The sequence below is a fragment of the Anopheles funestus genome, chromosome 3RL (assembly GCF_943734845.2).
Source record: "Anopheles funestus chromosome 3RL, idAnoFuneDA-416_04, whole genome shotgun sequence".
NCBI lineage: Eukaryota > Metazoa > Arthropoda > Insecta > Diptera > Culicidae > Anopheles > Anopheles funestus.
Window position 1 is genome coordinate 30,630,939 of NC_064599.1, and position 26,852 is coordinate 30,657,790.

Consider the following 26,852-nt stretch of genomic DNA (forward strand, 5'->3'; position numbering starts at 1 on the left):
TTGTCAAAAAACTAAAAGTTAGAATTTTGCATATTGATTTGGCCGGTAAAGCTGAATAAAAAATAAAACAAAACAAAACCCAATGTTTCACGTCAGTGCCCTCCGCTGGTAGGGACAGAGGACATACGAAGGAAATGTAGTAATTTATTTCTAATGTTAAATTTCACCTTGCCTCACTTGAATCATAATTCCCTGACTGGGCTAGAATGGAACTATATCCACAGCGGCGGATATTGCAAAAAACGGAGCATACACTAAAAGGAGAACAGACACTCGACACGGGACAGGAAGTGGTAAAAAGGTATGACAGTTGCGGTAGTTTGAAGATCGCTTCCGATGAGCCCCCTCTCCGACCCGGCGCCAGGGATTCTAGAATTTGAACTCCTTGTACTTTTTCGACTGTTTGCTGGTTGTGTCGGTTTGCTGTCGTTTCCGTTTCGACTTTTGCCGGGCCACGTGTTCCGCCAGCATGTCGGAAAGGTCCTCCTTCTGCAAATGGCTCTGTTGTTCCCGCATCTGTTGCTCGTATCGCTGCGCCATGGCCTCATTGTCCAGATCAAGCTCGGATGGATCGAGCGCCAGTTCGACCATACCTTCGCGATCGACTGGACCACCGCTTCGGCCAGCAGCACGGCCACCACCGGCACCTGCTGTAGGTCCACCAGCACCTGGTACACCACCAGGCCCACCACCACCACCACCACCGGCTGCGGAGATATCGTACACGTGTGTCGAAGCCATCATAGCCGCACCGATGCGCTCGTTTCGCTTCTCCGGTAGCACATGATACAGTACTGGCGTCTCATTGTCTTCCATCTCACTTTCGATCTTCTTCTTGCGCAGTTCGATCGTGTCGGGTGTTTCCATGCCTGCCGGGACGCCGCTGGTTAGACCGGACGGTGTCACGAGTCCTTCGGCTGGTGTGATCAGTCCACTTTCGTCTGGCTGTGCCGTCATATCTTCGCCCTCGTCCTCCTCCTCCTCGGACGACTCTTCCGATTCCGATTCCAGCTCGCCCCATACAGTCCGATCAATTTCTTCCTCGCCCATACCACCCTCTCCGTCCATTCCGGCCACACCGAACACGTCACCGTACAGCGGTTTGCCGCTTTCATCCACCGGTGGTTTACCCCATCCGCCGGCATGATAGCCAAACGAGCATCCCTCCGGAATGGGTGCATTCAAACCCGGTATCTTAAGATTAGGGTAGCTCGGCGGTGGCCCGTACCGCTGCTGGGCGATAAGCCACGGTGGCGGGATCTTGTGACAGGCCGGCCCTATCGGCATGCCCAGCGCGATGCGCAACTCCTCCGACAGGTCGCCCGGTTTCTTCTCCTTCAGGCGCGTCTCGAACTCCTTGCCCTCGTAGTACAGATCGCCGTGGATCGTCATGCGAGGCTTTGTTTGCCATTTGAAGAAAGCGTCGTGCAGCTTCTGATAATCGATATCGATCTTGCCCATCTTTGGCCGGGCCCGTTCGCGCATTTTCGCCTTGAGCGTCTTCGCTTCGTCCTTTTCCTGCAGCGAGGCGCGCATCTCCATGATTCCGGTCTTCTTTATGAACGCCGGTAGATCGAACGGTGGCTTCTCGATACCACGCTTGCCCTGCAGATACTTGCGCTTGAAGCACCAATGCCGCGGTACCTGCACCGTATTCCGGTGGCTCTTCAGCTGCACTAGCAGCTTCGGATCGCGCGCAGTTACGTCGTGCATTTCGACCACATCGGGCCGCGTTACCAGCTGTTTCAGCTCGGCCACGCTCAGGCGATTCAATTTCTTTAGCTTGCGCTTGGACACCTTCTCCTTGTCGTCCTTCTCATCGTGATCGCCCATATCGTCGTAGTCGTAATCCAGCCCGTCGTCCACCTTTTTCGTCTCGGCAGCTGCCTTCTCTTTGTCCGCCTCTTCCGTACTCTTTACCGTTTCCTTTGACTTGGTGTCGAGTTTGAATATTTCAAACACGCGATAAAACTGTCGATACATCGGGCCAAGATCGGCGATGGTTACCTTTTCCGGTACGTACTCAATCTCCACGTCCTTCAAGATATCGTCCTCGGTGCTGATCGATTCGTTCGGCTGTTTTGATGCCGGTGCCTTGTTATCATTTCCTTCACTGCCCGCTTGGACTACCGATTCTTCATCCCCATCTTCCTTTTCGCCGTTTGTACGCGGATCATCTTCGGCTTCTTCCATCTCTTCTGTTTCACCATTTTTCTCTTGATCGCCGTTAACCGTTTTCAGCGTTTCCGCTGTCTCCTTCTCTTCGCCGTCCTCGTTCGGGTCCGACACATCAGGCTCCGTAGCCATACGTTCTTCCTCACCTTGTTCCACTTCCTCGTTAGCTGCATCCTGTGCCGGATCTTTCGAACGTGTTGATTTATGCTTTGAATGTTGCGTTTTCATTATTTTATCCGGGTACTTGTGTTGTTGTTCCTGTTGCTGCTGCTGCTGCTGCTGCTGCTGTTGTTGTAACCGTTCTTCATGTGTTTTTTGCATTTGTACCCGTCGGGCTTTTCGGTTTTCCTTCTTCCGTTTCTTCTTGCGTCTGTTTTTGTCCTGCTTTTCTTCCAAACGTGTTTGACTGGGGTCGGAAAATGCGCCGAGCATGGAGGAATCGTCTCCTTCCGCATCAGCCGCACTCGGTTCGTTAACATTTTCATCCTCGGAATCCATTACTGGTTCCGATTCTAAGTAAGCACCCGGTAGCACGACACCCGATGCAACTAACGTTTCTTCCGCCCCTAATTCCTGTGCGCGAATCGTCTTCAATGCTAGCACATCCTCCAGGGCTTTTGGCAGTACCAATTCGGAAGGTTTTTTTGCCATTTCGTCGGGATTGTCTACCTCCAGCGACATCAATGCAGGCGGAGGAGACAATACCGGCGACTGTTGCAAGTCTTCGCGTTCCTCCTCTTCCTCTTCGTCCTCCTCCTGATCTTCCTGATCTAGTTCGGCCAGTTCCGTTTGTTGCATGTTTAGATGGTCGTCCTGCATCATCGGAACCATCTGTACAGGCCATCCGCCACCATCGACCATTTCTACTGGCATACCACCGCCCATCAGCATTTCTGCCGGTGGGATCGGTGGTGGTGGCACCATTGTACCGTTGGTTTGTTGCTAGAAAATACGCAAATAAAAGTGAATACAATTTACAGCTCCAGTTCCTTTTGCACCGTAGTCAGCGCGTTTGTTTGCTGTTCGGTGGAGCACAATATTGCACTTGTGTAAGAACAATCTGTAGACGTGGCTTACCTCCAAATTGTTGTCCATCGCGTCCATAATGGACCGGCCGTGTTGGCTACGCTAAAAACTGCTAAACTATACGAACAATACACAGCAAAAGGTGGTAATTTTTATCTACCAAAAAGCGATCGAGCGAAGTTGTTTGGTATTACAGCTTGACAGTTTTGCAGCCGGATAAACTGCGACGGGCTAATGCAGTGCACACGCTGTCAAACTTTGACAGATCGTAACGTGCGTTACAGCATGGCGTGAAATTATCTCCTGCCTTTTTCGGGAATTCTTTTTCAAACATGCAGAATAAAGCATCTAAAACGTAGCCAATTAGATTAGCTTTGAAGAGTATTAATGAAAATTTCATAATTTTTATTAAAAGCATTTTGAGGAAAATCTCATTGTTGTCTTGTTGCAGTTTTTTAGTTCGTTTTTCTATCCTTCTTCAACCCGGATAATAGAGAAACGGTTAACGATATCGCCATTTTTAAATTTACTACACCGACGAGCATGCTATGAACGTCTTCTTTGCTCCAGTTCGAAGAAAGTAACACAAAGTACAGGTGCACCTGCCGGGACGGCAAACTAGACTGTCTTGCACTGTAATGTGCACATTTGCAAGCTGACGAGTGTGATTTGTTCGGAATTTCCAATACCCCGCAGGACGGTGTAAAATGCTCGAGTTTGCGAGACCGTTGCAGAACATTCTGCGCATTAAGCAGATCAATTCGACCGATCTCGTATGGCGGCTGCATTGCCGCGCAACAGTGTATCTGCTGTTGCTCGCGTGCCTGCTTCTTTCCGCTCGCCAGTACTTTGGTAATCCGATCGACTGTGTAATCGGAAGTGGTACGGTTCCGGCTTCAACGATGAACGAATTTTGCTGGATCATGGGCACATACATTAGCAGCGATCCGAACTTCGGTACTGTATCTAAGCACGCTTGTTCTCCGCGACAAGGAAACGATCCGTTGTGAGAGGTTATCCCTCCAAAAAGCAAGATATGTTAGGTTACCTCGTTATCTTTTCTCTCTGTCTCTCTCTCTCTTCTTCCAATGCAGTGTTGGATAGCACCGACTTGGTGAAGATCAATGCCAAGATTGGCCACATTCCAGAGAATGAACGATCATATCAGAAATACTACCAGTGGGTCGTGTTCATACTAGCGCTGCAGGCGGGCATGTTTTCGCTGCCTAACTTCCTCTGGAAGGCTTGGGAAGGTGGCCGTTTGCAGTCACTATGCGATGGTTTAAGTAAGCGCTACAAAACTGTGGCAAGTATAGAGAACAATTTTAACCGTACCAATCTCTAACGTTGCAGCTTCACCGCTCGTGCCTGAACAGTGGGAAAAATCACGCAAGAAGCAACTGATCACTCATCTGGTGGCAGAATTTCCACGCTTGCACCGTACGTACCTGTTACGCTATTGTTTCTGCACGCTGCTAAACTTCTGCAACGTGTTGCTGAACATTGTCCTGCTGAATGTGATCTTTTCCGGCTTCTGGACAAATTATCATCCCGCCGTAACGGCATTACTATCGTTCGATTTTCCCTCCTGGAACCGGTACAATTCGCAAATGTTTCCAAAGATTGCCAAATGTGACTTCCATTTCATTGGACCAAGCGGTTCGAAGCAGAACCGGGATGGACTCTGTCTGCTGTCGCTGAACGTAGTGAATGAGAAAATCTTTGCCTTTCTCTGGGTGTGGTTCCTGATGCTGCTGCTAATATCGGCGCTCAATCTGCTCTACTGGGTAGTGGTGCTGTGCAGCAAAAGTTTTCGTCTGTGGCTTTTGGCTGCCCCACTGTACCCGATGCGCTCAGCAATGGTGTCCCGAGCGCTAGAAGGACAAGGCATCGGGAAGTGGTTCCTGTTGCATCAGCTGTGCCGTAACCTGAACCCGATCGTCTGCCGGGAACTGTTGCAAAGCCTGTCGAAAGTGAAAAACAGCAACAGCAAATCGTACCGAATGGGAAAGGGAGGCGAACCGGACTTTTACACCGATCCGGAAGGATTCGCCGAGGAGGATGTGTAACGATTGCGCAACGCATGCTTAAGGACGCCGAGCGAAATGCGCAAGCGCGAGCATTCAAGCTGTTGAAATCACTGGTTATTTTACTAGCTAAGGTAGAAGAGTGGCCAACAATCCTCTGCAACGTATTCATTCCAAATGTATCTTCATTCCACCGTGCTGTATCGGGAATTTTCATTATTTTCTTCAATTGTTTCATTCTACCATACTAACGTTATTTATGCAATTTGGTTTCACGTACGATATATGCGATCGTATGCGGAAGTTTCCACAAATTCGCTATCGATCGAATACTCTGAATCTGATTACTGCTAAGGTGCCTTTAACAAGTAAGAGAAGAAAACGACAGGGATTTGAGACTCGTTAGAAATTAAATAATTGCATCTGTGAATTTTGTTGCATTCGTAACAGTTTAAATAAGTGGCATTAATGTACATAAGTTTGGGTTTTCGGCAAATTATTTCTCAGAGTAAATAAAGCGCACACATCGTTGTTGTTTATAGAAACATTTTCCAAAGTGTTAACCAGTTTATTGTGTTTTTTTTTTGTAATGTAATTGTAGCTTAACAATTCGATCGATCTGTTTATTAATTGATGTTTAATTCAAAATGATTAGATCGGGATTTTATCCAACTGGAACGTGTTGAATTTAGTTTAAATTTTAAACAAAATTGAAGAATTGCATTCAGTTATCACGAAACGTGTTGGTAAAGATTGGTAATATTTTTATTTACTCAGGTAATAGTATCGCTTGACGATGTCTACCAATCAATTATCTTGGCCTTTCTGATCTTACTGTCTGATTATGATGTCGTATTGAACTCACAAGGATGGGCATCGGGTCAGTAGCATCATGGATCAGTCTCCCCTAGCTAATCGCTAGCTGGTATATGGTGGTTAATTGGCCAATCTGAATCTCTTGCCGTTATTTCAATCACAGGCCACCTGCAATCGAATTGTAAACTATAGGTGGCTCCATCTATTGGGGAGTAGCTATACTTCCTATTAATGAATATTCAACAATTATGCACTCCGATTTTTTTTACGGTCCAACCCTAATGCTACTTATCATTAGGCATTACAATCACTTGGCCTTTTGCCGTAGTCCTTTACAGCTACAGCTGGTTAGAAATAAACAATACCAAAACAAAGCATGGTAGAGATTTCGCTTGATGTTCGGAAGAACCCAAGTAAAGGAGTAATTTAATTCGTGTTTTTTTTGTAACATTTTCTCATTAACATTATGATGTTTTTCAAACGTTCAGAAAAATTATCTGCTCTCTTTTCATGGATCATTCATCTTAACTGTCGATTACCATGCTGACTTACGGTTATTTTGACGGTTTCTTTGTTTGCACCATGGCGACTGCAGTGCGGGTACGAGAGCTTGATTGGTTCGGCTGTTCCTTACCGACCAGCAATACCACTAGCAACCCGTTGAGCGATAGCGCGTTATGCAGCCGGTTCACCCAACTATCGATCTGTTTCGCTAGTGCCGGTTTATCGGTAGCGGGTTGTTCTTCCTCATCCGGTAGGCGAACGTACGCAAGATTAAAATCGTACTGCAAACAATCTTTCGCCGCCGTCTCAATCGTAGCAACCGGTGATGACGTCTTGCACAGCGATAGCCACTGTTGCGAAGCGGCAGCTTGCTTACCGTGCGCACGAATTGTGTCTCCGAAGTAGGCTTCGAACGTACGCAACTCCTCGTCTGCGTTGGTAAAGATAGCTGACACTTTGTTGCGCTTTTTTGCGTGCGAGAACAGAGTCGCGGTAATCTCGGGCTGTTGCTTGCCAGCTATCTGGCCCTTTTCTTTCAGTACATCCTGAGCGATACCGTTGCGCCCCGCCCGGGTGCGGAAGCTATGGTAATCGCGCCGATCCTCTAGCCACTGATCACCGAAGTAGATACTGTTGGCTAGCTTCAGCTTTACCAGCTTTAAAGTGGCATCAGAATCCTCCAGCGAACAGTGACCTTCGGGACCGGTCTGGATGTCCTGGTGGAGAAATTTTTTGGTCAAAATGCGCAACTTCTGCTTGTGCACCGGATTGCCCGTCACGTTGTAAATGAGGGTCGTATCGATCGCGTACGGGTGCAACATTTCAAGTGCATCCAGATCGTTGTTCATCGAATGCCCCACCAGTATAGCGTCCGGTGGTAACAGTTGGCGCAGATCGCGTTGCACATCTGCCAGAGTGGTAGAAACGTTGCGTAGCTTCTCTTCCGTAATGCCGGAGAACTGTGTACGATAGTCCACGATTTTTTCGGCCGGTTTCACCAGTGTGTTGTACACGATGTGGCCCATTTCGTCGACAATGGAAATGCGTGTCAGCACCGACCGATTACCGGCGACGCCACACATCTCACAATCAATACCAAACATCGGCGAACGTGGTGTGACCGGTTTATAAACATCGCTTGTTGTTACATAGTTTTTGTACTTGTTTTGCAGTGTTCCTGTGATGTTGGTAAAGGGCCAAAGAAAAGAAAAGAAAAGAAAAGAAAGAAATGAGCATCGTGGGGATTGGAACATGCTTCGTAGAAAACCTACCAGCTAGTGGGATAGGGTACCCTTCGTTGATCATCTGTATCGGGGAGAGAAGTAGCAACGTTCGGGGAAATTTATCGCCCGGCGGTAAATCGATATCACTATAGTTTGCCGTACGGGACGGTTGAATGGTCTTGAAGATGCTCTTCCGCATCAGCATCTGATCTTTGCACGTGCGCAACGCCGCCTCAAGCGACCCATACTCGGCCACAAGTATGTCTTTGTGCGTGTCGCTCAGCGGTACACATGCCACCTCCTCTAGTATCTTCGTCCAAGGGCATAACACCTGTAGGGTGAGCTGTGGGCCAAAAATTGTGTTCGAACATTTGGGCATATGTTCCCGATAGGTAATGTAATCTTCGCACGAGAATCCCTCCACGATCAGTACCATCGTGTGCGTCAGTTTGGTGTTTTTATCGATCGTTGCCCAACGGAGAGCTACCGGTGAATCGGTTCGTAGCATAGTGTGCATCAGCAGCGCTTGGATGTCGTCCAGCAGCAGCGGGATTCGTTCCTCTTTGCGCTCATTTCGATCGAGCTGTGCATTATACCCGATCGGTTTCAGTATGATGCGGGGTACGTAGCGCATAGTTTTCCGCTGATTGACGTACGCCTTCAGTGCGCGATACTCGGTTTCGGTATTAAGTGTACTGCCAACCGTTTCAAGTGTGCTACTCTCAGCGGCGTTATCGTTCACCGATCCGCTGCACTCTTCCTTCCGCCGCTTAGCACCGACGGATGTGGGTTCCTCTTTGCGCTCACTGATATTGAATGCGGTACAATTGGTGGCTAATATTTTCCGCAACTCTTCGTCACCACCGTTGGCTGTGGCAAGCCCGCTGAAACTGTTTTGCTGCAACAAGTTGTTGTTTGCCTCCGTCTCTTGTGCCGATGTTTCCTCTAGATCACCACCCTCATTAACCGCGTTCGAAGACGATGGATGATTCGACTGTTGCTTTTTGCTGTGTTTGCCGATGCCTTCCTCCTCATTCAACAGCATCACCGCGGACAGTGCTAGCAGTTTGCGTTTTTTACGCTCTCGGCGTAACTCTTTTTTACTTTTTAACTGTGTCCATTCGCTGCCATTGTCATCACTACCAGGGCTAAGCTGAGCCTTTACACTGGCACGTTCGTCGCACTCTGCCTCCTGCAACATTGTGCCGCAGCTTCACGAAGCTAAGTGATGAGGGTGTGTGCGCAAGTGAGCAAGAAACAACAAAGACCATTAAATGCTTTGTGCTGACCGGGCAAATAGCATGTCCATGCGTTATGATTCACCAGCAGTCTACACACGCATCTGTACATGCATTCGACTACAGTGCACTGTATACACTTACCTCGCCTGTGTACGATCGCCTGTGTGGGTTTCAATGCGACTGTGAAGGGTTAGCCGGAAACGTGTTGTTTGGATGTCGTGTTTGTTGTAATAAACAACAATACACAACATAGATGGCACTATTGCTCGAGAAGCTGTTTAGCTTACGCCGCAGAATCTATGTTGAGGGGAGTGTAATAAAACTTTCCTTTTAAAATAATCACTTTCACCGTAAAGGCGCACTCGTGCCGTTGTTTCTCTGGAACATAAACAAGCATGCTGTACACACTTGTGGTTGACGTTTCTGATCTATGCAAAACGGTTGGTTTAGAATGGCACGTTGAGAAGTTATGCTTTTGGTTGTGGATTGCAAAAAATCTAAAGGGAAATATTAAATAAATGGTTAGATGAAATGATTGCAAATCTTCCTCAAAATTACATTCTTGTTCATATAACAAACATACATACAAAAACAGAAGTCATGAAAGAGAAAAAGAGTTGGAAAATCATTCCCATTTCCAACTGCCTGCTAGCTGATGGATGGGGTGAACTGATTTGACGTTTCACTCTTTGAAAGTAACGTTCGCGCGTTCGTGTGTGTATGCATTTCTGTCCCGTCGGTTGATTTACCATTGGTAACCGCTATTTGAGGAAACAGACTAGTTCAGTTGATGGGAAATTCGCAATGGATTTAATTGCGGACACTGGGAAAGTTTTAAAAGCGTATCAAATCATCAATCAGCAGCTGGCGCACGAAATGCAGAAGAAAAAAATAGAATTGAAAATGCACGAGGAACGATATAATGCGACGATCGAACTGTTGCTGCAAGAGCGACAGGAAAACAAAGCCCTGCGCGATATGGTCCGGAAGCTGAAGGACCAAATGCAAGTAATAACGAAGGTGATCGTTTCAGTGCAGGAGCAAACCGAGAACGTGTTCGAACGGATCAACCGTCCACACGAGCAGGCGGAACGAATGATGCAGAACTATACGCCGCGGGCACAGCAAATTTACGAACGACGCCGGACGGAAAATCCACCGTACGTGGACGAATATGCTATAGCAGAGGAAAATGAAACCAATATTGTTATGGAGACCGACGCTAACGAGGAAACAAACGCCCCGGAGGAAAACAATGACACTCGTATAAACGAAAGCGGTGCGGATGAGGATGCGTCTTTTGCTGCGAATCGATCGAGTGAAATACGATGCAGCATCGGCGCACCGGTGCCAATCAACAGCCCATTAGTTCAGCGATTAAAGCGTCCTTCAAGGAATGTGAGCTTTGATGAATCGTTCGAAACGATCGACCACGACCGGGTGTTCAAGCTGTCGCGACGCAGTCAAGAACGGCGGAAAATCTACGCGACCATAGAGGAAAATGTAACCGATCTGCAGTCAGTTGATAATACGAGAAGCATGGATATTGATGGTTGGTTTGTTATTGCTAGTTGTAGTTACAGCTGATTAACATAAAATTATATTTTATATTTTAGAACAACTGACCGCAACATTACGCAATTTATCCCCGGTAAAGAATATGTCCTGTTCATCGGCAAAAAGTATGGAACAGGACGAGGTCCGACCGTCGCTGTCCAGTCCCCGATTAAAAAAAATGGCCAGCGAATCGATGCTTTCACAAATTCAACGTTCCCCGGTGGACAATGAAGAGGTTACCGAGCTTAGTAACAGTGAACAAGACGACAATGAAATGACATCCTTCGATCCGGCTGAACTTGTCGCTAGCTGTAGCACACCGGTGGCGACGAAAGGATTATTCATCGACGAGCGAACGATCGATCCGGCAAAGGATCGTGAATTGCCTCGCCGAGGCCGAGGTCGTCCCCGTGGCCGGGGCCGGGGACGTATCGCAAAAACAAGGAGCGAAACCGAGCTGCATACGGTCGGCATGAATCCCGTGGTCGTGTTGCGACCGCTGACTAAGCAAAACATTCTGGCACACGAGCATAAAACGCAACCAAACCGCAAAGCTAGAACGATGCGGTGTATGAGGGAATGTAACAGTAGCGACAGCGACAGCGGATCGATGACGATGAACGATGGCTGTACTTGGGTACCGAGCTCGTCGGTGGAAAACCTTTCCACGTTGTCCACTGAATCGAATCGTCCACGACGAAAGGCAGCACCGAAAACACTGCGCGAACCGTCGCTGGGCAGTAAATTAAGACGAACCTAAACCCCATTTCCTATTTCGGTGTGTTTGGCCGCATTAAACATTAAATTTCATTATTCACACGCACAACATTTGTGCATTATTTGTTGTCACGTTTAGAGTTATTGATTATCTTAATATTTTAGTTTTTAACACTTGACACCACATGGTTTGTAGCAGAGAGCAGTGTTTTAGTAACGAACTGATTTTATAGTAGTTAGTTGGAATCATTAATGAGAGAGAGAGAACCTAAAAAAACTATACCGAAGCGATGTACAAAAACCGTGTGTTTTAGACATGAGAAAAGACATGTTTTACGAAAATGTTGCTGGCGAACTAAAACAAAAGAAAATTTGCTAATAAAAAATGCTTGTTTTTCTTTATTTAAAAGTATTGTATTTTATTTTTTCCGAAACAGAAAAACCAAAAGATTCTATCGATCACTAGGAAGCGTCATCATCCCTCCCTGGTGCATCCTTGCCTAAACTGCTCTCGGAGTCCCAAATTAGATTCCGTGTGTCTGTACGCTTTGATAAGCCTTGTGGCGGGGGGATAAGCTGCATTCTAAACAAATGGATAGTAAACGAAAAAATAACTTTCCGAAAGACGACAATACAAACTGTTTGTTTTAAATCGTAAAATTCAATCTAAACGATTATAGTTAAAATTTCCATTACAACAGCGTATCGCGCGTAGCGTAACATTTAAATTATCATTTTTTTTTGTTTTGTTTTGTCTTTAAATCACAAATTTACGTTCACTTTCAGCTACACTTTTAGTCGGTTTGTTCTACACACCATTTTTCACAGGTTTTGCAGAGATAAGCTGTGCTTTTCACGTGGCTTTATTTGAGTTAGTCTCCCTGTCTGTTGTCTTTTCTCCCCCATTGATCCTTTGATTAATGACACAACTTTTCTTTAAAACCTAATGATTAAAATCTGCATGATTGCATAGCATATAACACGCGCCTGCTTGTAGAACCTACGCGTTTCTACAGCACGAACGGAATAATATGGGCTACGATTTGTTAAAAGCAAACTTATCGAGTGCGCCAGTAGAGCATCTTATCTGTTCACGTAACGAATGATAAACGAATGGATCTAGGAGCAAAACTTACACTCTGTTGCGGGTTCAAATATAGTGATGATGGTGCTATGCGTTTCACTGTAATCATTTGTCTAACGATAGAATATATAACATGCAGCATAAAGATTGGTTCTATATTCCCCTAGCGCTCACCGAACGATATTATAATCGAACATACGTGTATAGACATATTTGTTATATATTTTGGATAACACACTGCCCATTACCCTACATCCCGGAGGCATAGGATACACCGAGCAGCGTAAAGCGCGCTATATAAAGGATTTATACTGATATAATACCGGCGAGAACTTCGAACAAATGTGTGGGTGGCAATAAATTGGATTGCGTGGCTGTGTGTACCCAAGCTGTACTGTAGTTAGATGGCACTTCGTTGTAGGCTGTTTGTAGAATGTATGTTTTACGATAAACTAAAGCAATCCCTGTGCTATGGGTTTTCTTTGTTGTGTGTCTATGCTTTTGCTTCCCTTCAGTGTTTCCTCTTTCACACTCATGCATTCACATGTTCTCTACGGACGTCGTTTTACGATAACGAATTGGTTTAAATTCAAAACACATAAACATCTTGTTCTAACCATATCTCTCAGAGGATACGCAATTAATAATACATTCAACAACAATAATAGTAGTCACATAAGGGCACACCGTTGGCCAATGTCGGTTGCTTAGAAAACGTCTAAACTGAGAAGCTTGGCTTTGTAACCCTCGTGATGATATCGTTTTATACGCTAATACCATTCCTAACTCTACTATCGATTTTAGTTAGCCAACGAATTACAAATTAATATACGGTACTATATAGCGGGATGATATATCTGAATCCATTAGTAGGAATGGAAAAACAATGGTGAAGAAAAACGTTAACAAAAACAGAAGCATGCTAAGCTTGCTGTGATCAAAGCGTGTCATGTCGTAACGAAGAAAATGCGGCAGTCGTCGTCCAGTCGAGTCCTGCTGTTTGTCTGCTTTTCCTCGTGTTAGAGATTTCTTACGGATGCGGAGAAAATTGTCCCTTTGTTGAGTGTCGCGTTTTATGCCGCTGTAGGGCTGTAGTTCCATGGGTGAATGTGAGATGCCTTTTTTCGGTGGGTCGTTGGTGGTGGTCGTAGTCTCTCAAATGATGTTTGCACGCGCAGCAGCTAACGTAACGAGATTCATCAACTCTCCAGTTTTTTTTTTGTTTAAAAAAACCTTTGTATACTCATGAAGAAAGGGACATCATCATCATCATCAACATTTTGTCCCAGGCATTCCCTACAGGCAGCACCGCTAGTCAAAAATACAGGCAAACACGGAACAACAGTTCAGCAGTAGCCGATTACAGCAGCCCTTCTTGGGACCGTCCTGTTCCCGTTCGGCATCGGCAGCCGCTTTTCGCATTTTCTTCGGGTAGTTGCGAGGGTGGCTTCGGGCACTGAGCTGTACCGGTAGCAGCGGAAAGTCGGGTCGTGGCGCCCGGAACCGTGCGACAAGTGTTTGCTGCTCGGGTGTGAGATTAGCGGCCGATCGTCGCATGCCACCGGTCAGTATATCACCGACGAGTTGCGATTCGGCCGGATCGAGCAATTCAATGCGTTCGCGGGCGGTATCAAATTCACGCCGCGACATGGTAAGATAACGCGGGGAATAACAGAGTGCCCCAAGAGCACGCCGACGGTTCTCAGCGGTAGGGTCAATGTGTTTGCGCTTACAGTCTTCAAGACTCCAACGCGCGAGTACATCCAGCAGCACCGTTTCGGAGGACAGCTGCAGTGCGTCCCGTTTCACGATCATTTCCAGTTCCGGGAAGCGCAACGTAAGCATGGCCTCCTGCGTGAATACTTCCTCCGCGTGCATATCGATCAGCTGCAAACAGTTGTTTAACAATGCGGCAAAATATTCCTCCGGCGTAAGTGGTCCACTGGCAGTGTCCGATTTGTGTGCCCGGGGACACCGGGAACGTCTTTTCGCCTCCTTTGGAGGGACTTTTGGTGGAGCAATGGAGTTGTAAAACCAAAGCGCACGGTAGACTTCCAGCACGTGGTCGACGTGCAGATTGAGATCGAGCTCCTTCACGCAATATATCTCCAGCTGGCGGCACTGGAAACGTGTCGCTAGTTCAAGCATCTCCAGTGCATGTGTTGGCGTGTTGAATTTGATAAACTTCGTTTCGAGGTAACTGAAGAAAGTGGAAAGAAAGAGACAAAATATTAGAGACGCACGACAAATGATGTCCATCCACTCATCGATCAATCATAATACGGCACGGCCGTAAGGTCCTTCGCTGTGGTCGTTGTCATACGTCTATCTTTTCCAAACTTCCGAACGATCGTCTAATGTCTTTTACCGTCTACTCCTCCACATTTGAAGAGCCCAAGTGGTCGCGTGCCCTCCTATTGCACTTTCTGGCGCCGGCACAACATTTGTTGATAACGCACCGGAATTGTTCTACCACGACGTGTGATTCACGGTGCTACACCACTACAAAGGCTTCCTCTTAACTAGATACAGATAAGTCTTAACGAATAATCAATTTCACACGATAAAAATTGGACACTACTTATATACGCTGCCCATACGAGATTAGATTCATTCAGTCCTTGCAGGCAGTACCATTTGTTTTATCAGCGAGACATTCATCGGAAAGTACTGTCGTCTTTTTCTTGTCGTTACAAGTACAGGGGGTGAAGGTTTTTAAACTGTCTGACCTTGCAATGTCATAGAAAACAAAAACTCAATAAAAAGTGGATCAACATCTTATGGAGAATGATGTAACTAATTCCCTATCACATAAAAATGACATAATCTCATGATGCCCTATTATTAGCCAAGATAAACGCTGATGGCAATAAGAATAAAAAAAAAACAATTAGCAAAACTTTCCTCGTACAACATTTTGTAGTTCGCTGCTACAGATTCTTGAATAGTTCATAATAAAAATTGCTCCACAAATTAAATTATGAGCTACACAGCAGAATCTGTCTGAATACATATAAGTATGTACTTGTGATTGAGCTAATGTTTGCTAATGAATAATTTGTCCCATCTGGTTCGTTAATATTCGCGCGATACTCATTATCATTGCATGGATGCATTTCAAAAACTAACGTATCCATCATTTCTATGCAACTAGTAAGAAAATCAAACAGTGATTCTGACTTCCGGCCTAAGCTTGTGTTTCTTTGCAATTCTTTTTCTGCCATTAATTGCGGCGCGCTATCGCTCAAAACCTAACCTACCACAATCTCTCCACGCTCCAAGGCAACAGTAACACAGCCTCTTGCGCCAAAGCCACCTTTTTACGTGCCGTACTTCAACTTACCGTACAAATGTCTCGAAATTGTCCCGATTAACATCGCGCACCACACACTTGCTGTCACCACCACCGCCACTGGACAGCATCTGTGCCAATCCGGTGTTGGAGTCAAGGATCGGTTTCCGTTCTGCACGCACGAGATAGTTTTCCTTATTGCCCAACACCAGGAAGTCCACGTACTGGTCGTCGTTGGCCGGTGAATCCATTGGTGGAGCCGTCGGCAGCGGAACATTTGTAGGTCGGCCACCACCTCCTCCGCCTCCGTTGGCCTCAATGTTGTTAGTAAATGGTTGCACCATGATTGCGCAAGGTACTCGCAGATTCGGGAAGCGTATGCGAACTATTTGCCACTACTAGTATGCTCGTGTTGAGTCTCCTGTTTGGTGTTCTTTTGCGAAGTTCTTCACCAAAACTCAGTGGCTACATTCCTGGTCGAGCAGTGACGCGCGTGCGGTTGTCTGGCGCACTTCTGCGCGTCGGTACATTCGCTAGTGAACTGATTCTCGATACCGATCCGCCGCAGATGTTTGGCGTTGCTTAAATGAAGCGTGAATATTGGGTGAACCTGTAATAAAACAAGCACGAGCAAGAAGAAGTTGCAATTTAATCAACGATACCGAGTATATAGCGGGAAAAGATTACATCAAGGTAGCGGGTATGGGCGTGTGCGTACGGAGGGAACTAAACTGATAAGCCGATTCTTTGATTACGTGCCTGCGTACCGCGATACCGGGAGATACTGTTCGAACACTTTCGACAGCACAGTGTGTGGACGGAACGTGTGTGTCTTTCTCTCTAATGTATGTGTATGTTTGTCGATTTGTCTACTCCGTGCCATTTACACCTTCCGCGAGTGCTCTGATTCCGCGAGTGCATCTAAGTGCCATCTTTCCTACATTCCCAGCCCCACTGCCCATCATGCGATAATCATTCTTGCAGCTGATGACTAATAGGGCTTCTATATATATACACACATAGGCATCCCAACCTTTCGAGTGGACACATTTTTAGTTGCGCGTAATTTTCTTCTCGTCGAAGTGTTTTCATTCAACTAGGCCTCCTGTATTATAAGTCATTTAAGGAAAGCTGTGCCAGGCCCTTGCATTGCTTTATGTGGTGTAAAAGCTCTGTACTCTTCAATGGACGAGTCATACGAAATTTCGCAATCAAGGTTAATCGCTATCGATAATGGGGGTCTAGTGAAGATCAGTTTTTGGTTGTAAATTTAGGGTATGATATTACTTGGTTAACAGTTCTGGTTTTTAATTTGCTCAGAGAGTATTGAATTTCCCTTATATTATTCAATACAAAATCGGCAAGGTTTGTGTTAAAGTGGGTGAATATATTTCTACAATTGTTATCCAAAATAATCTGCTTCAAGTTCCCGAAATAGATCATAACGATGAACATATTCCAAATGACCTTTAATGCCCTAAACAAAATTACGATGCCTCACAACAATACGGTAGTAGCAATAAAGGATAACCACTTGTGCTATGTTTAGTCCGAAACGCAATAAAATGATTCACTGTGAATGCACTTCGATCGGGGAACACCTCAGAATATGACGTGTTGCCAATCCAATGTTTGATTAAAGTTGACTATAGATTAGCCATTTCTATGCGTATGCTTCACTTTCGGCCAGGCATATCAGAAATAGAACCTGCGCTTTTGGACATAAGATCATTGCGATTAACATTATAGGATGTTTCATAACAAAAAAGGAATATTCTATTTCTGAACCGTGAAAGCAGCAATTCAACCTGGGCCATCTTATTTGCATAAAGATAACCCAAAAAGTCCGCCTCGTCCCGAGTTGCCACTACCGGAAGAGCCACAATTAAAGCATGTTCAATTTGAACATTTTCAACCAACCATGTGACTACCGTCTCCAACTACGAACCATCAAGCGAGGTCATTCTACGATTTTGATTAATTTCTTATCTTGTGCAAATTGATTATACGTAGGGCACAGTGTCGACATGGTGCAGCCTCTAGCAGCAGGGCAAAGCAATACCGAAACCGATATTTGGTGTCGGTAACGGTGGCTGTACAAACGAATACTGCCGCTGGGGTGTTGTTGAATGTTTGTCACCACTGTTTTTGTTTGTGGTGCGCACCGTTTTCCCGACACCACCAGATGGTGGTAATTAAAGTATATTCTTTTGCGTATTCTCCCTTACAAAGCGCTAGGCCGTACGTGCGAAGAAGAGTAACGCGTAACGGTGGGGTGGTGCTGGGGTGAAAAAGGTTTGGTTTGGTCGCCCGACTTTAAACACATGATCGTCATCATCGATCGCCTCCGTGAGCAGATTGCGCATTTTCGGATGAACAGTACAGTTTAAGCGTAAGGGTGTGGTTGAAATTTGAGGGGTGCGATAATTTACAAAGAAATGTGGCGGTAACTTCTGTTACTCGTAACTCTAGGCTTTCTTCCCGGGCAAACATTGATAAGACGCGTTGCCGTTTGTGTGATCTAATGGCGAACTTGTCGGTGTTAAGCATTGAACATCAGTTATTTATCTGCGTTATATTTGTCGCATCCTACACAAGTTAAGAACAGCTTGAAAACTGTACTAAAACAATAGTACAATAGTTCAGATATCAGTGTCCTCTAAGTGGACACAATATGGTATTAATGTTTTACTTATAAATTAATTCGATGCAATTTTTAAAACATGCGTAATGGTTAAGTGCCGTTGGTCCACATTTTATAAGCGTACATGTATAGCCTATTTATATGTCTCTGGGCCAGGGGAATGATAATTGAATCATTGAAAGTGTAACGTAGAACAAAGCATATTTAAAAAGGTGATAACACTCCGCATTGGTAATGTAATATAACGATCTTTTGGGATGCTGTTTGCAATGGCATAAAGAAAACTATAATTTTGTACTGATGTTATGGAGGATGTTGTACTGTAATTAGATTATTGATAAGATCAAATTTTCTTTGGGATTGAGAAAAGCATAATGATTAACTAAGACTCCAATTCCATTCCAATATAGTATGGGGTGTAAAAATCCAAGCGTTTGTTGTGAATAATTACTACATAGTTTTTTTTCGAAAGACCATTATCTTTTTCCTACATCTCTAGAATGTGTTTAATGCTAAACCAAAAAACAATTTCTTTTTTTATTTTGAAGACCAGTAACAAGAGGCTTAAGAGCGATCTTCATCGATCGAAACAAATAGTGTCTAATAGTGCCAAATATGGACTACACTACGGATGATATAGAATTTTCCATCCACTATTCTGCATATAATTTTTATCCAAATCAGCAATTGTTTATTATCACATTCTGCCCGTTTTTCCGGGTTCGATATGATTCCACTCTGCTGGAATTTGACAACGCTGTGCTCGTAATGTATCGGTGGCGCTAACTTTTGTAACACGCTGAAAACTTACTTGAAGACCGTACTTTTAGAAAGATTGTTCTTCTTCTTATCTTAACTCTTATGCCACTAAGGTGGACTATTGGAGATAAAAACAGCTTTTGATACGTCATTTAGCTTGATCGCTTGATAAGATAAAAACAAATATCTACATATAAATGCCATTATACTATTTACAACTTCAACGAACAGAAAACTTCATCAATCAACCACCACACATTGGCGTCTTTTTTTATCCGCCATGTTCGGGTGATGTTGAAAATGGTTCTGTTTTTAGTTCTTTACGATTGCATCGAAATCGAGCGATTGATTTACAGCTTTCCTTTACTTTCCCCCCTTCTGTTAAAGAAGCATACATATATCAAATTATTTTTTTTCGTGATAACTTTATCGCACAATCATGGAAATGTAGCAGAGGACTGTTTTTTTAACAGACAACGTTGTGCGAAAGTGCATGCTAAATCTTTTTATTATATATGGTCGTTCTGCGCAATAAACAATGAACAAACTCGAATTAACGAGCAATTATGTGTACAAGGTAGGTGCTTAACTATGATACTAATTATAAGATTTAATGAAATCTTCTGTTGTATGATATCATTATAGAGAAAATTAGTACGATCTAAGAGAAAAATCTATACAAAAAAAATCGGAACGAACCTAACAAGTGCTACATCTCACCATATACGCTTACAGCACAAAACTTAAGTCTTAAACCAAACACGTTCGCATGAAGTTAGAGTGACTTTGATCTTCCGTGGAAAGAAAATTACAGTCTACAAAGCCAAATAATCAATGATCTTCAACTTGGGTGCGAGTGCGAGTATGAATCACTAAAAGAAGTGACAATTTTATAAATAATGTACGTTACGTGATATAATGCAGACATGGTAGATTTAAACGACTATTTCGATATTAAGTTGTTTGAAAGGAGAACCAGTATTTTCTTCTTTCCTTGTACATTTACAGCGAATGCCTTTTATTCAAAGGAAATCATTCGAGTGCTGACTGTAGATTGAAATAAAAAAATGTGGCCACTAATTGAGAACGTAAACTGTTTGCTTTCCTTCCCTGACCTGATGCTACTACCAAAGCAAAGGCGTAGGTTCGCTGCAATCCGGACAAATGTGAATACATAAACGGAGCAACGCATCACCGGTATGTGAGGTCGTAAATTATGAGACAACAGCCCACAGTCACAGCGTTAACGCATTGGAACTCGATGGATCGATGAAGAGCACGAGAGTCGCACAGAGAAACGTACGGAAAAATACAATACAAATGTGTTGTTATTTGCTGCTGGGCTTCAGAAGTAGCAAGTGTCGAAGTTTTATGGTTTATCGGAGATTTAATGATGTCTTGGTTAATGTGTCGAGTAATCATGGGGGGATAATATATCCAGCACACGCTTTACGCTACCATTCGCGTGCATGAGTGGAGGTGTTGTGTGACTCTAATCTACATAACACATAGTATTATTAATCTGGAGTGAATATGACCAATACATCACACTGGCAAGTGTAAATCATTCAATTTGCCTCATTTTTACGATTTTGCGTTTTCATTACTCACAATGCTTCCAAGCAGCAAGAAATTATTTGCCGAACGAACGCATTAACTGAGTCATTAAATTGCGATTTTAAGCCAAAGTGTTATGACTAAATAGTTAACAGCTTTGGTTCAGTGATACACATAAGTAAGCAGAAAGGAAGCGTAACCAAATATCACATACCAACGGGGCCAAGCCCATTTCCACCACCTACAAACAATACTTGCTCAAAAAAAAAGCAAAACAACAATCTCAACCTTCAGTTTAGCTTCGTTGCTGTGTGCAAGTGTGTTGTTTGTTTTCACTCTTTAAAGCTAACCATTTTTAACAAATTGTCCACAAATATGTCTTTCCCACCCGTGCATGCACCACCAACCAATGGTGGCCAGTACTACGCTGTTTGTATATAACAAGTTGTCTCAAGTTCACTGCTATCTAAATAAAGATCAAACAACGCACTAAAAAGAAAAGAAACATAAAGGCCAACCAAACGGTTATACAATAAATGCACCATCCATCCTTAGCAGAAGTTACTTTTGCTCCAGCGCCCTGGAACGCACGAAACATACACGCACGCTTCCGGTTTGTTATGTCTATTTTCAGACGGAAGTTACAATAATGACCATTCTCGGTCGAGATTCATCGAATGGAAGCTGTAGAAGCAATGTTTCAATGTTAGCTGTTTCTAACATTCATGTAATTTTTTCTAACTAGCGACTGTTACGGTCCATGTTTCTGCAAAAATATGTTCTTATCGTTAAAATGCTTCAATCTATGATATCAAACACATTGCAATAAATTTAACCCTCTCCATTTAGAACATTTTAACAAATATTCTGACTAGCTTGGCTGCAATTAATGCTACATTGCCATTTCTCATCCTTTTCGGTTGAGATCATCTCAGTACGATCGGTCATTCAATATTAGCACATCCTTTCCCATTGCCCCATTGAGTATATGAGATGCTGGTTGGTTTGTGATGGGTACAAACGTTGGATTGTAAAATAGGAAAATTGCAGCCCGCATTTATATTAAACCACTTTCTTAGTTTCCCCCACCGAACAATTGGCATCTTTTTTGTAGCAAACGGGAAGCATCAACGCAACGAACTCTTACTTTCTGCAGTACGAAAAGAATGGAGCGCGTCGCAGCAAGAACGTGATGCATTAAATGTTACAAAGCTCAAATTGATAGCATTCGAATTCGGAACAGCACTACAATGAAAGGGGTGGACATAAGATTGTCATGTTTGGGTGGGTCGTGGACTTCCAAATTAAAACGCACGCCAGTAGCTCGCTGAGCAACAGCAGAAGTTCCAGTAGCAGCAGTGAATCATGTTTTACATGTGGAATATATATGTAACATCACAGCAGATGGGTCGATCGTGTATATAAATTGAGCGCAATAGCCGCCAAATGCCATTAAAATGCCGTCATTTGTTTTTTTTTGGAAAGGACTGTTTTTGGTATGTTTCATTGTTTTGCAATCCAGAACAGTTTTGTGTGAACGTCGACGAGCGCAATAAACTTCCAGCGCAAGTGCATAACAGCGAACGCTGAAGGGGAGAGGAAGATCGTGTTGAAGAGCGGCTGGGCAAGGTGCTAAGTAGCGCCAATGGGTGCTAACAAGATGCGCAACACCTTCGCGGATCGGTGGGCCTCGTCGTCGGCGCCGATTATCGTGAAGCCGTCAAAGGAATAGCGTTGGACAGGTGCTTACTTCCGGTAGCGATATGAAACGGTCTCATTATGAGTCTGATGTGATTCACGCTTATGTTAGCCAAATTACAGTGATCTAAAAATAAACTCGATAATGTTAATCATTTTAAATAAATCAGGAGCTTAGATACATTAAAACTAATTTTCCAAACATACCAAAAACCACCAAATCGTACATGACATTTGCACACGTTTTATGAACGAAACAATGTTGATGCTTATGAGGTTCATATCCGTCCAAATAACACTTGTTGCGTTTTCGCTCCAATGCGCATCGATTAGCGCGGTAGCGTGTTTGCTCCCTACCCGTTAGGGGGTTGTTTTTTTTTGTTTGAAGTTCAATATCATGGCCTCACAGCCAACGTCGAAGGATCTAACGAGTGGCGGCTCGTTTTCAAAACAAAACGGTTAGACACAACAGTGCCACAGCGGTATGGTTCTAGCAGCGAAGACACGAAGCGTCGAAGAGTCGGTTGTAATGTTTAGAACCGTCAGGACGGTACTTCCACCAAACCAAGGGCAGACAGGTTTAGGATGGAGGAATGTGTTTGGGGCTGCCACCGCACCGCTGCATCCTCTTTCTACATTATTGTCTGACGCTAAACACTTCCGCCAGTCGGAAGTGCAGTGACGTTGTAGGGAAACTCTTAAGAATTTGGCGACGGAAACGATAACAAATCGGTATCATAGCACTCGTTTGTTCGTTGTTTTTTTCTATATTGTAGACAGTTTGATTTGTGTTAATTTTTCCAATTTTTCAATGAAAGACACGTTCGATTGGAGAAAATTTATGACATAGACCATTGAAATATATTTTACTCTGAGTTTTTTAAAATAAACTCTTTACAGTAAATAGAAACATCGTATAGTTTAGTTTCTATAATTAATTCTAATACTGTTTATGAGCAAACGCAAAACCAAATTGCATTTTTAGTAAGAAGAATGTTCGGAAAATGAAACATTCAAATGATACCTGCATAGATCTTTCAATATCGTAACATGATGCAGCCAAGTGTTCCAACAAGAACCAACAAACATCCCCAGCGACCTTGGCGGCCTGTGATGGAATATTAAAATGTGCTGGAGTTTTATACAAACAGTCATTAAAATCAACCAATGCAACGAGTAAAAAAAAACTAAAACACATGCTATCATCCTGCAGCATTGGTTGAAGGTTCGATTCTCCGCGCCTCATTGGTTTTTTGTTGGTGCAGACGGACTTTATGCGGACCATGCGGTGCTCTTTCGTCGCCCGTTAGGGTCGCTCATTTTCCAACCCGTGGAAATCCGTCTAAAAATACGAACGTTTTGTGTCAAGGTAATCCTTCCTCCATCGGCTGTGCTCGCTTCGCTACGAATGTATCGGGAAACATTTAGTGCAATTGATGATACATTTTGCTTTATTTAGGCTAGTACAGTAGAGACATGCAAATAATTAAGGCAGCTTCATCGTATGCATCGTACCATCGGCTTGACCCACTGCACCGTGGTGCATTCGTTGGCGGATGACTCATCGGCAGAGTTTATTATAGCCCAACTATTTTCACTACCGTTCGTTATATGCTAGTAGTGAAAGATGAGAAGTGGTGGATAGTTTAATTTCAACTTTTTTGCTAATGGGGTTTATGAACTTACACTAAAATATTTTAGAATCTTTCTGGAATGATCGACACTTGATCAAGTTTAACAAATTTCAATGAAGGAAAGGAAAGGATTCTCTTGATCACATTTATCTCTTTTAAATAGTCGTTAAAAATTACAAATTAAGAATATTTCTGCGAAGCATTAAAATGAATCTTATGAAAACGAACAATATTGAATTACGATATCCAACAAATGTAAGGGTGCGACCACATTTTAAAGTACATAAATGGTTGAGTATCTAACGTCACAAACGTTTGAAAACATTCTCATGAGATGTTATGATCTTGAAACAAAGTTTGCAAACGTGCCGTCGATCATGCGATTCGGAGGATCAATTACTTCTCGTTCAATGTTATGGCACACGTTTTAGGTGCTTTGTTTATTCGAAACGCTGCGGAAAATTTGAAACAAGAATTGTGATCAAATATCATCAAAACGATCACGAAGAAATTGAATCCACCCGCAATTGCAAATATGTAACAAAGCATTTGCTGCCATAAATCATCGATCAACAACCATACGTTGAGATGTTCGTTACGCATTCCGCTGGTTTGTTTGTGACCGGAAATAATGATTCATCTCTCGGTCTCCGCGTTGATATTTGCAAATTTTTTACGCCGATCCAGTGTTTACTTTCGGAACCAGTTGGAATTTGATTCGCAATTTGAAAATAGAGTGCAAAAACCAAACCCATATTGTAACACTAATTATGTCCGTAAACACTTGAGATATGAAAAATGTGTTCCGTTCGGCGGGTTCACGCACAACACAAATTCCTCAATTGGAACATATACATGTGTTGGCTAAAAATATATGGTGTCACAATTGGCCAGACGCTATGCTATAGCATTCCTTTTGCGTCATAATTTTCTTTGATGTAAATGAACACATTCCAAGATTTAAGTAAATGTAAAGTTTTGATTAGATGATGGTCGGAAAATAGTTTTAAATTTAACATTTTAAGAATTAAGAATTGTACAAAATCTTTTTCACATAAATTCACAGCATTTAGGTTACATTAACTGGTTTCTTTTGTGAAATTTTCAACTTTCGTTTAAAAGGCAATTGATCACATTCCGACAACGGTTTTTTCTGCTTAACGATCATTTCTATTCTGCTGTATTGCACTTAAAGAATGCTACCATGGTGATTGATCTTGTAAAACGCATGCGTTACTACATACGTGAAAGCTTGTTTCTACTATGTAACCGGTCACTTTACTCCCAAACAAACCGAAACCGTCAAAATCCATGTTCTTGTTTGTTATGAAAACGTTCCCGAACAACATTGTAGACCAGATTGGGACTGTCGCGCGTTAAAAATCATTCACCGTCTTTACAATCCCATTAGGTTTCGAGGAGGTAGCAAAGAAAGAAGCAAAAAAGCATTAAATGTTTTCCCCCAACACACGATCGACAGTATAAATCTCTACAGCAAGAAATTCCACGTTCATCTTTCCATTTGTCTAGCACAAGGCAAACGTTTTTAATGGGAGCGAGAAAAGTGCTTATTGAGTCAACGGGAAAGCCGCCGTCCAAGGAATCCATCGTTGGAACACGCACCACCAGAACAAGGTGGTCGTTGCCGGTTGCACTTTGCCGTGCAGCGATTTTGGGTTGAGGTAGGCGAAAACGGTTTTCGGTGTGGGGAATATTTTGCTCTGTCTCTCTTTTGCTTTTTGAAACGGAAAAAAACATTAACACAGTACTACATGACCACGGCAAAAGTCGGGAGCTAGGCGAGGGGAGCTTATGCTTGAGGAGTATGTTTAGAATTTTTACATTTTCGTGCGTCGGCGTGCTGTGGATTCTTCCTGCTTCCCTCTATCGCTCATTCCCTTTCCATCCCCTCGAAGCAAGGTGTGACCTACTTTAGTAGCCTTTGGCGTATCCAAGTCCGCGCATCCTCGTGCATGTTGGAGTGGAGAAAAACGAACGTCTGGCAAAGAGTGACAGTTCAATGTTGTTTACTGAGAAGCGAACCGTTGTTAATTCCCTAGGAGGATGAGTCCGAATTTTGCGTACGTGAGCCGAACCGCCCGGTATGTGTGAGTGTGGTTTGTGTGAAACTTGTAATGGAAAAATCGATTTTTCCTGACGATGGTTAAAGGATATTTCATCACGTACGATTTTAATTGTATGATACCTGGAAAATTGCTATCACCTAAAACGAATGGTTGATAATTGATACAAACGAACGTGATTAAACTCACCTGCAGGAAAACAACGCCGCCTGCTTAGCCGTTCTGTGCTCCTTTTGTTTTTATATCTCGTGGGACCTCAGAAAAAGGTTACGGAGTTGCTCTTTGAAACCAGCTTGGCCGTAGTTATTTCCGAATGAATAATTACACAACAAACCACAATTCAATGATGGAACAGTTGACCGAAGCAAAGTTTTGGAACACAAAATACAGCACCAATCCGGGCGTTTTCCGCGAAACAATTCACACTCACACGGGTGCACTTCTAGTGGCAAACGGCATGCGGATCGGGCGCACCAACCGTTCGTCGTTCTCGGATACAGACTTCCGTTGCCGAGGAGGAGAACCGAGCGACTGAGGTTTTGACAGCTGATCCGACCGTTGGCCGTTCCCGGACATGCGCATCTCCTGGCAAACGGATGTTGTTTCCCCCCCGTTTAACGTCGCACTCGTACACCTACTGCAACAAAACGTAAGATCAATGGCCAATCGAGACTCCGGTTTCTCTGCAGGTGGTTAGTCTTGAAGTAAAATTCACTTGAACGCACGAAAAGTATATTCTAGATGTCTTCTTCAAACACACACGGACCAGCAATGGCTACTTCGATGCAGCGCAGGATACAAATTGAAGGCGATC

At 43.7% G+C, this 26,852-nt stretch overlaps 5 protein-coding genes across 6 annotated transcripts; 2 read left to right on the forward strand and 3 right to left on the reverse strand.

Annotated features, from left to right (window-relative positions):
- Positions 1-85: 85 nt before the first annotated feature.
- On the reverse strand, positions 86-3,532 carry LOC125767873 (splicing factor 3B subunit 2). Its single transcript, XM_049434826.1, has 2 exons — positions 3,253-3,532; positions 86-3,117 (listed from the first exon to the last, which is right to left on the reverse strand). The coding sequence occupies exons 1-2, from the start codon at positions 3,277-3,279 to the stop codon at positions 370-372; spliced, it is 2,775 nt and encodes a 924-aa protein (XP_049290783.1). The 5' UTR covers positions 3,280-3,532; the 3' UTR covers positions 86-369.
- Positions 3,533-3,753: 221 nt separating this feature from the next.
- On the forward strand, positions 3,754-5,775 carry LOC125767901 (innexin inx4-like). The gene is made up of 3 exons (XM_049434863.1): positions 3,754-4,158; positions 4,296-4,487; positions 4,555-5,775. The coding sequence occupies exons 1-3, from the start codon at positions 3,909-3,911 to the stop codon at positions 5,268-5,270; spliced, it is 1,158 nt and encodes a 385-aa protein (XP_049290820.1). The 5' UTR covers positions 3,754-3,908; the 3' UTR covers positions 5,271-5,775.
- Positions 5,776-6,322: 547 nt separating this feature from the next.
- On the reverse strand, positions 6,323-9,328 carry LOC125767876 (uncharacterized). Its single transcript, XM_049434831.1, has 3 exons — positions 9,154-9,328; positions 7,820-8,992; positions 6,323-7,725 (listed from the first exon to the last, which is right to left on the reverse strand). The coding sequence occupies exons 2-3, from the start codon at positions 8,970-8,972 to the stop codon at positions 6,599-6,601; spliced, it is 2,280 nt and encodes a 759-aa protein (XP_049290788.1). The 5' UTR covers positions 8,973-8,992; positions 9,154-9,328; the 3' UTR covers positions 6,323-6,598.
- Positions 9,329-9,396: 68 nt separating this feature from the next.
- LOC125767889 (uncharacterized) lies at positions 9,397-11,695 on the forward strand. Its single transcript, XM_049434848.1, has 2 exons — positions 9,397-10,564; positions 10,629-11,695. Exons 1-2 carry the CDS (start codon positions 9,817-9,819, stop codon positions 11,327-11,329), a joined length of 1,449 nt encoding a protein of 482 aa, XP_049290805.1. The 5' UTR covers positions 9,397-9,816; the 3' UTR covers positions 11,330-11,695.
- On the reverse strand, positions 11,658-26,572 carry LOC125767900 (uncharacterized). Of its 2 annotated transcripts, none has more exons than XM_049434861.1 (3): positions 26,228-26,572; positions 15,714-16,272; positions 11,658-14,570 (listed from the first exon to the last, which is right to left on the reverse strand). In XM_049434861.1, exons 2-3 carry the CDS (start codon positions 16,004-16,006, stop codon positions 13,682-13,684), a joined length of 1,182 nt encoding a protein of 393 aa, XP_049290818.1. In that variant the 5' UTR covers positions 16,007-16,272; positions 26,228-26,572; the 3' UTR covers positions 11,658-13,681. The 2 variants fall into 2 exon arrangements, with proteins under 2 accessions (XP_049290818.1, XP_049290819.1); XM_049434862.1 differs by lacking the exon at positions 26,228-26,572 and adding an exon at positions 16,350-19,311.
- Positions 26,573-26,852: the final 280 nt, after the last annotated feature.

Excerpts from the sequence above, each read along its gene's own strand:
- LOC125767873 (XM_049434826.1), bottom strand. The coding sequence starts at position 3,279 with ATGGACGCGATGGACAACAATTTGGAG. Across the intron at positions 3,118-3,252 it reads CGATGGACAACAATTTGGAG|CAACAAACCAACGGTACAAT; the intron begins GTAAGCCACGTC and ends CGTATTTTCTAG.
- LOC125767901 (XM_049434863.1), top strand. The coding sequence starts at position 3,909 with ATGCTCGAGTTTGCGAGACCGTTGCAGAACATTCTGCGCATTAAGCAG. Across the intron at positions 4,159-4,295 it reads TAGCAGCGATCCGAACTTCG|TGTTGGATAGCACCGACTTG; the intron begins GTACTGTATCTA and ends CTTCCAATGCAG. Across the intron at positions 4,488-4,554 it reads GTCACTATGCGATGGTTTAA|CTTCACCGCTCGTGCCTGAA; the intron begins GTAAGCGCTACA and ends CTAACGTTGCAG.
- LOC125767876 (XM_049434831.1), bottom strand. The coding sequence starts at position 8,972 with ATGTTGCAGGAGGCAGAGTGCGACGAACGTGCCAGTGTAAAGGCTCAG. Across the intron at positions 7,726-7,819 it reads GTACCCTATCCCACTAGCTG|GAACACTGCAAAACAAGTAC; the intron begins GTAGGTTTTCTA and ends CCAACATCACAG.
- LOC125767889 (XM_049434848.1), top strand. The coding sequence starts at position 9,817 with ATGGATTTAATTGCGGACACTGGGAAAGTTTTAAAAGCGTATCAAATC. Across the intron at positions 10,565-10,628 it reads GAGAAGCATGGATATTGATG|AACAACTGACCGCAACATTA; the intron begins GTTGGTTTGTTA and ends TTTATATTTTAG.
- LOC125767900 (XM_049434861.1), bottom strand. The coding sequence starts at position 16,006 with ATGGTGCAACCATTTACTAACAACATTGAGGCCAACGGAGGCGGAGGA. Across the intron at positions 14,571-15,713 it reads AATTTCGAGACATTTGTACG|TTACCTCGAAACGAAGTTTA; the intron begins GTAAGTTGAAGT and ends CACTTTCTTCAG.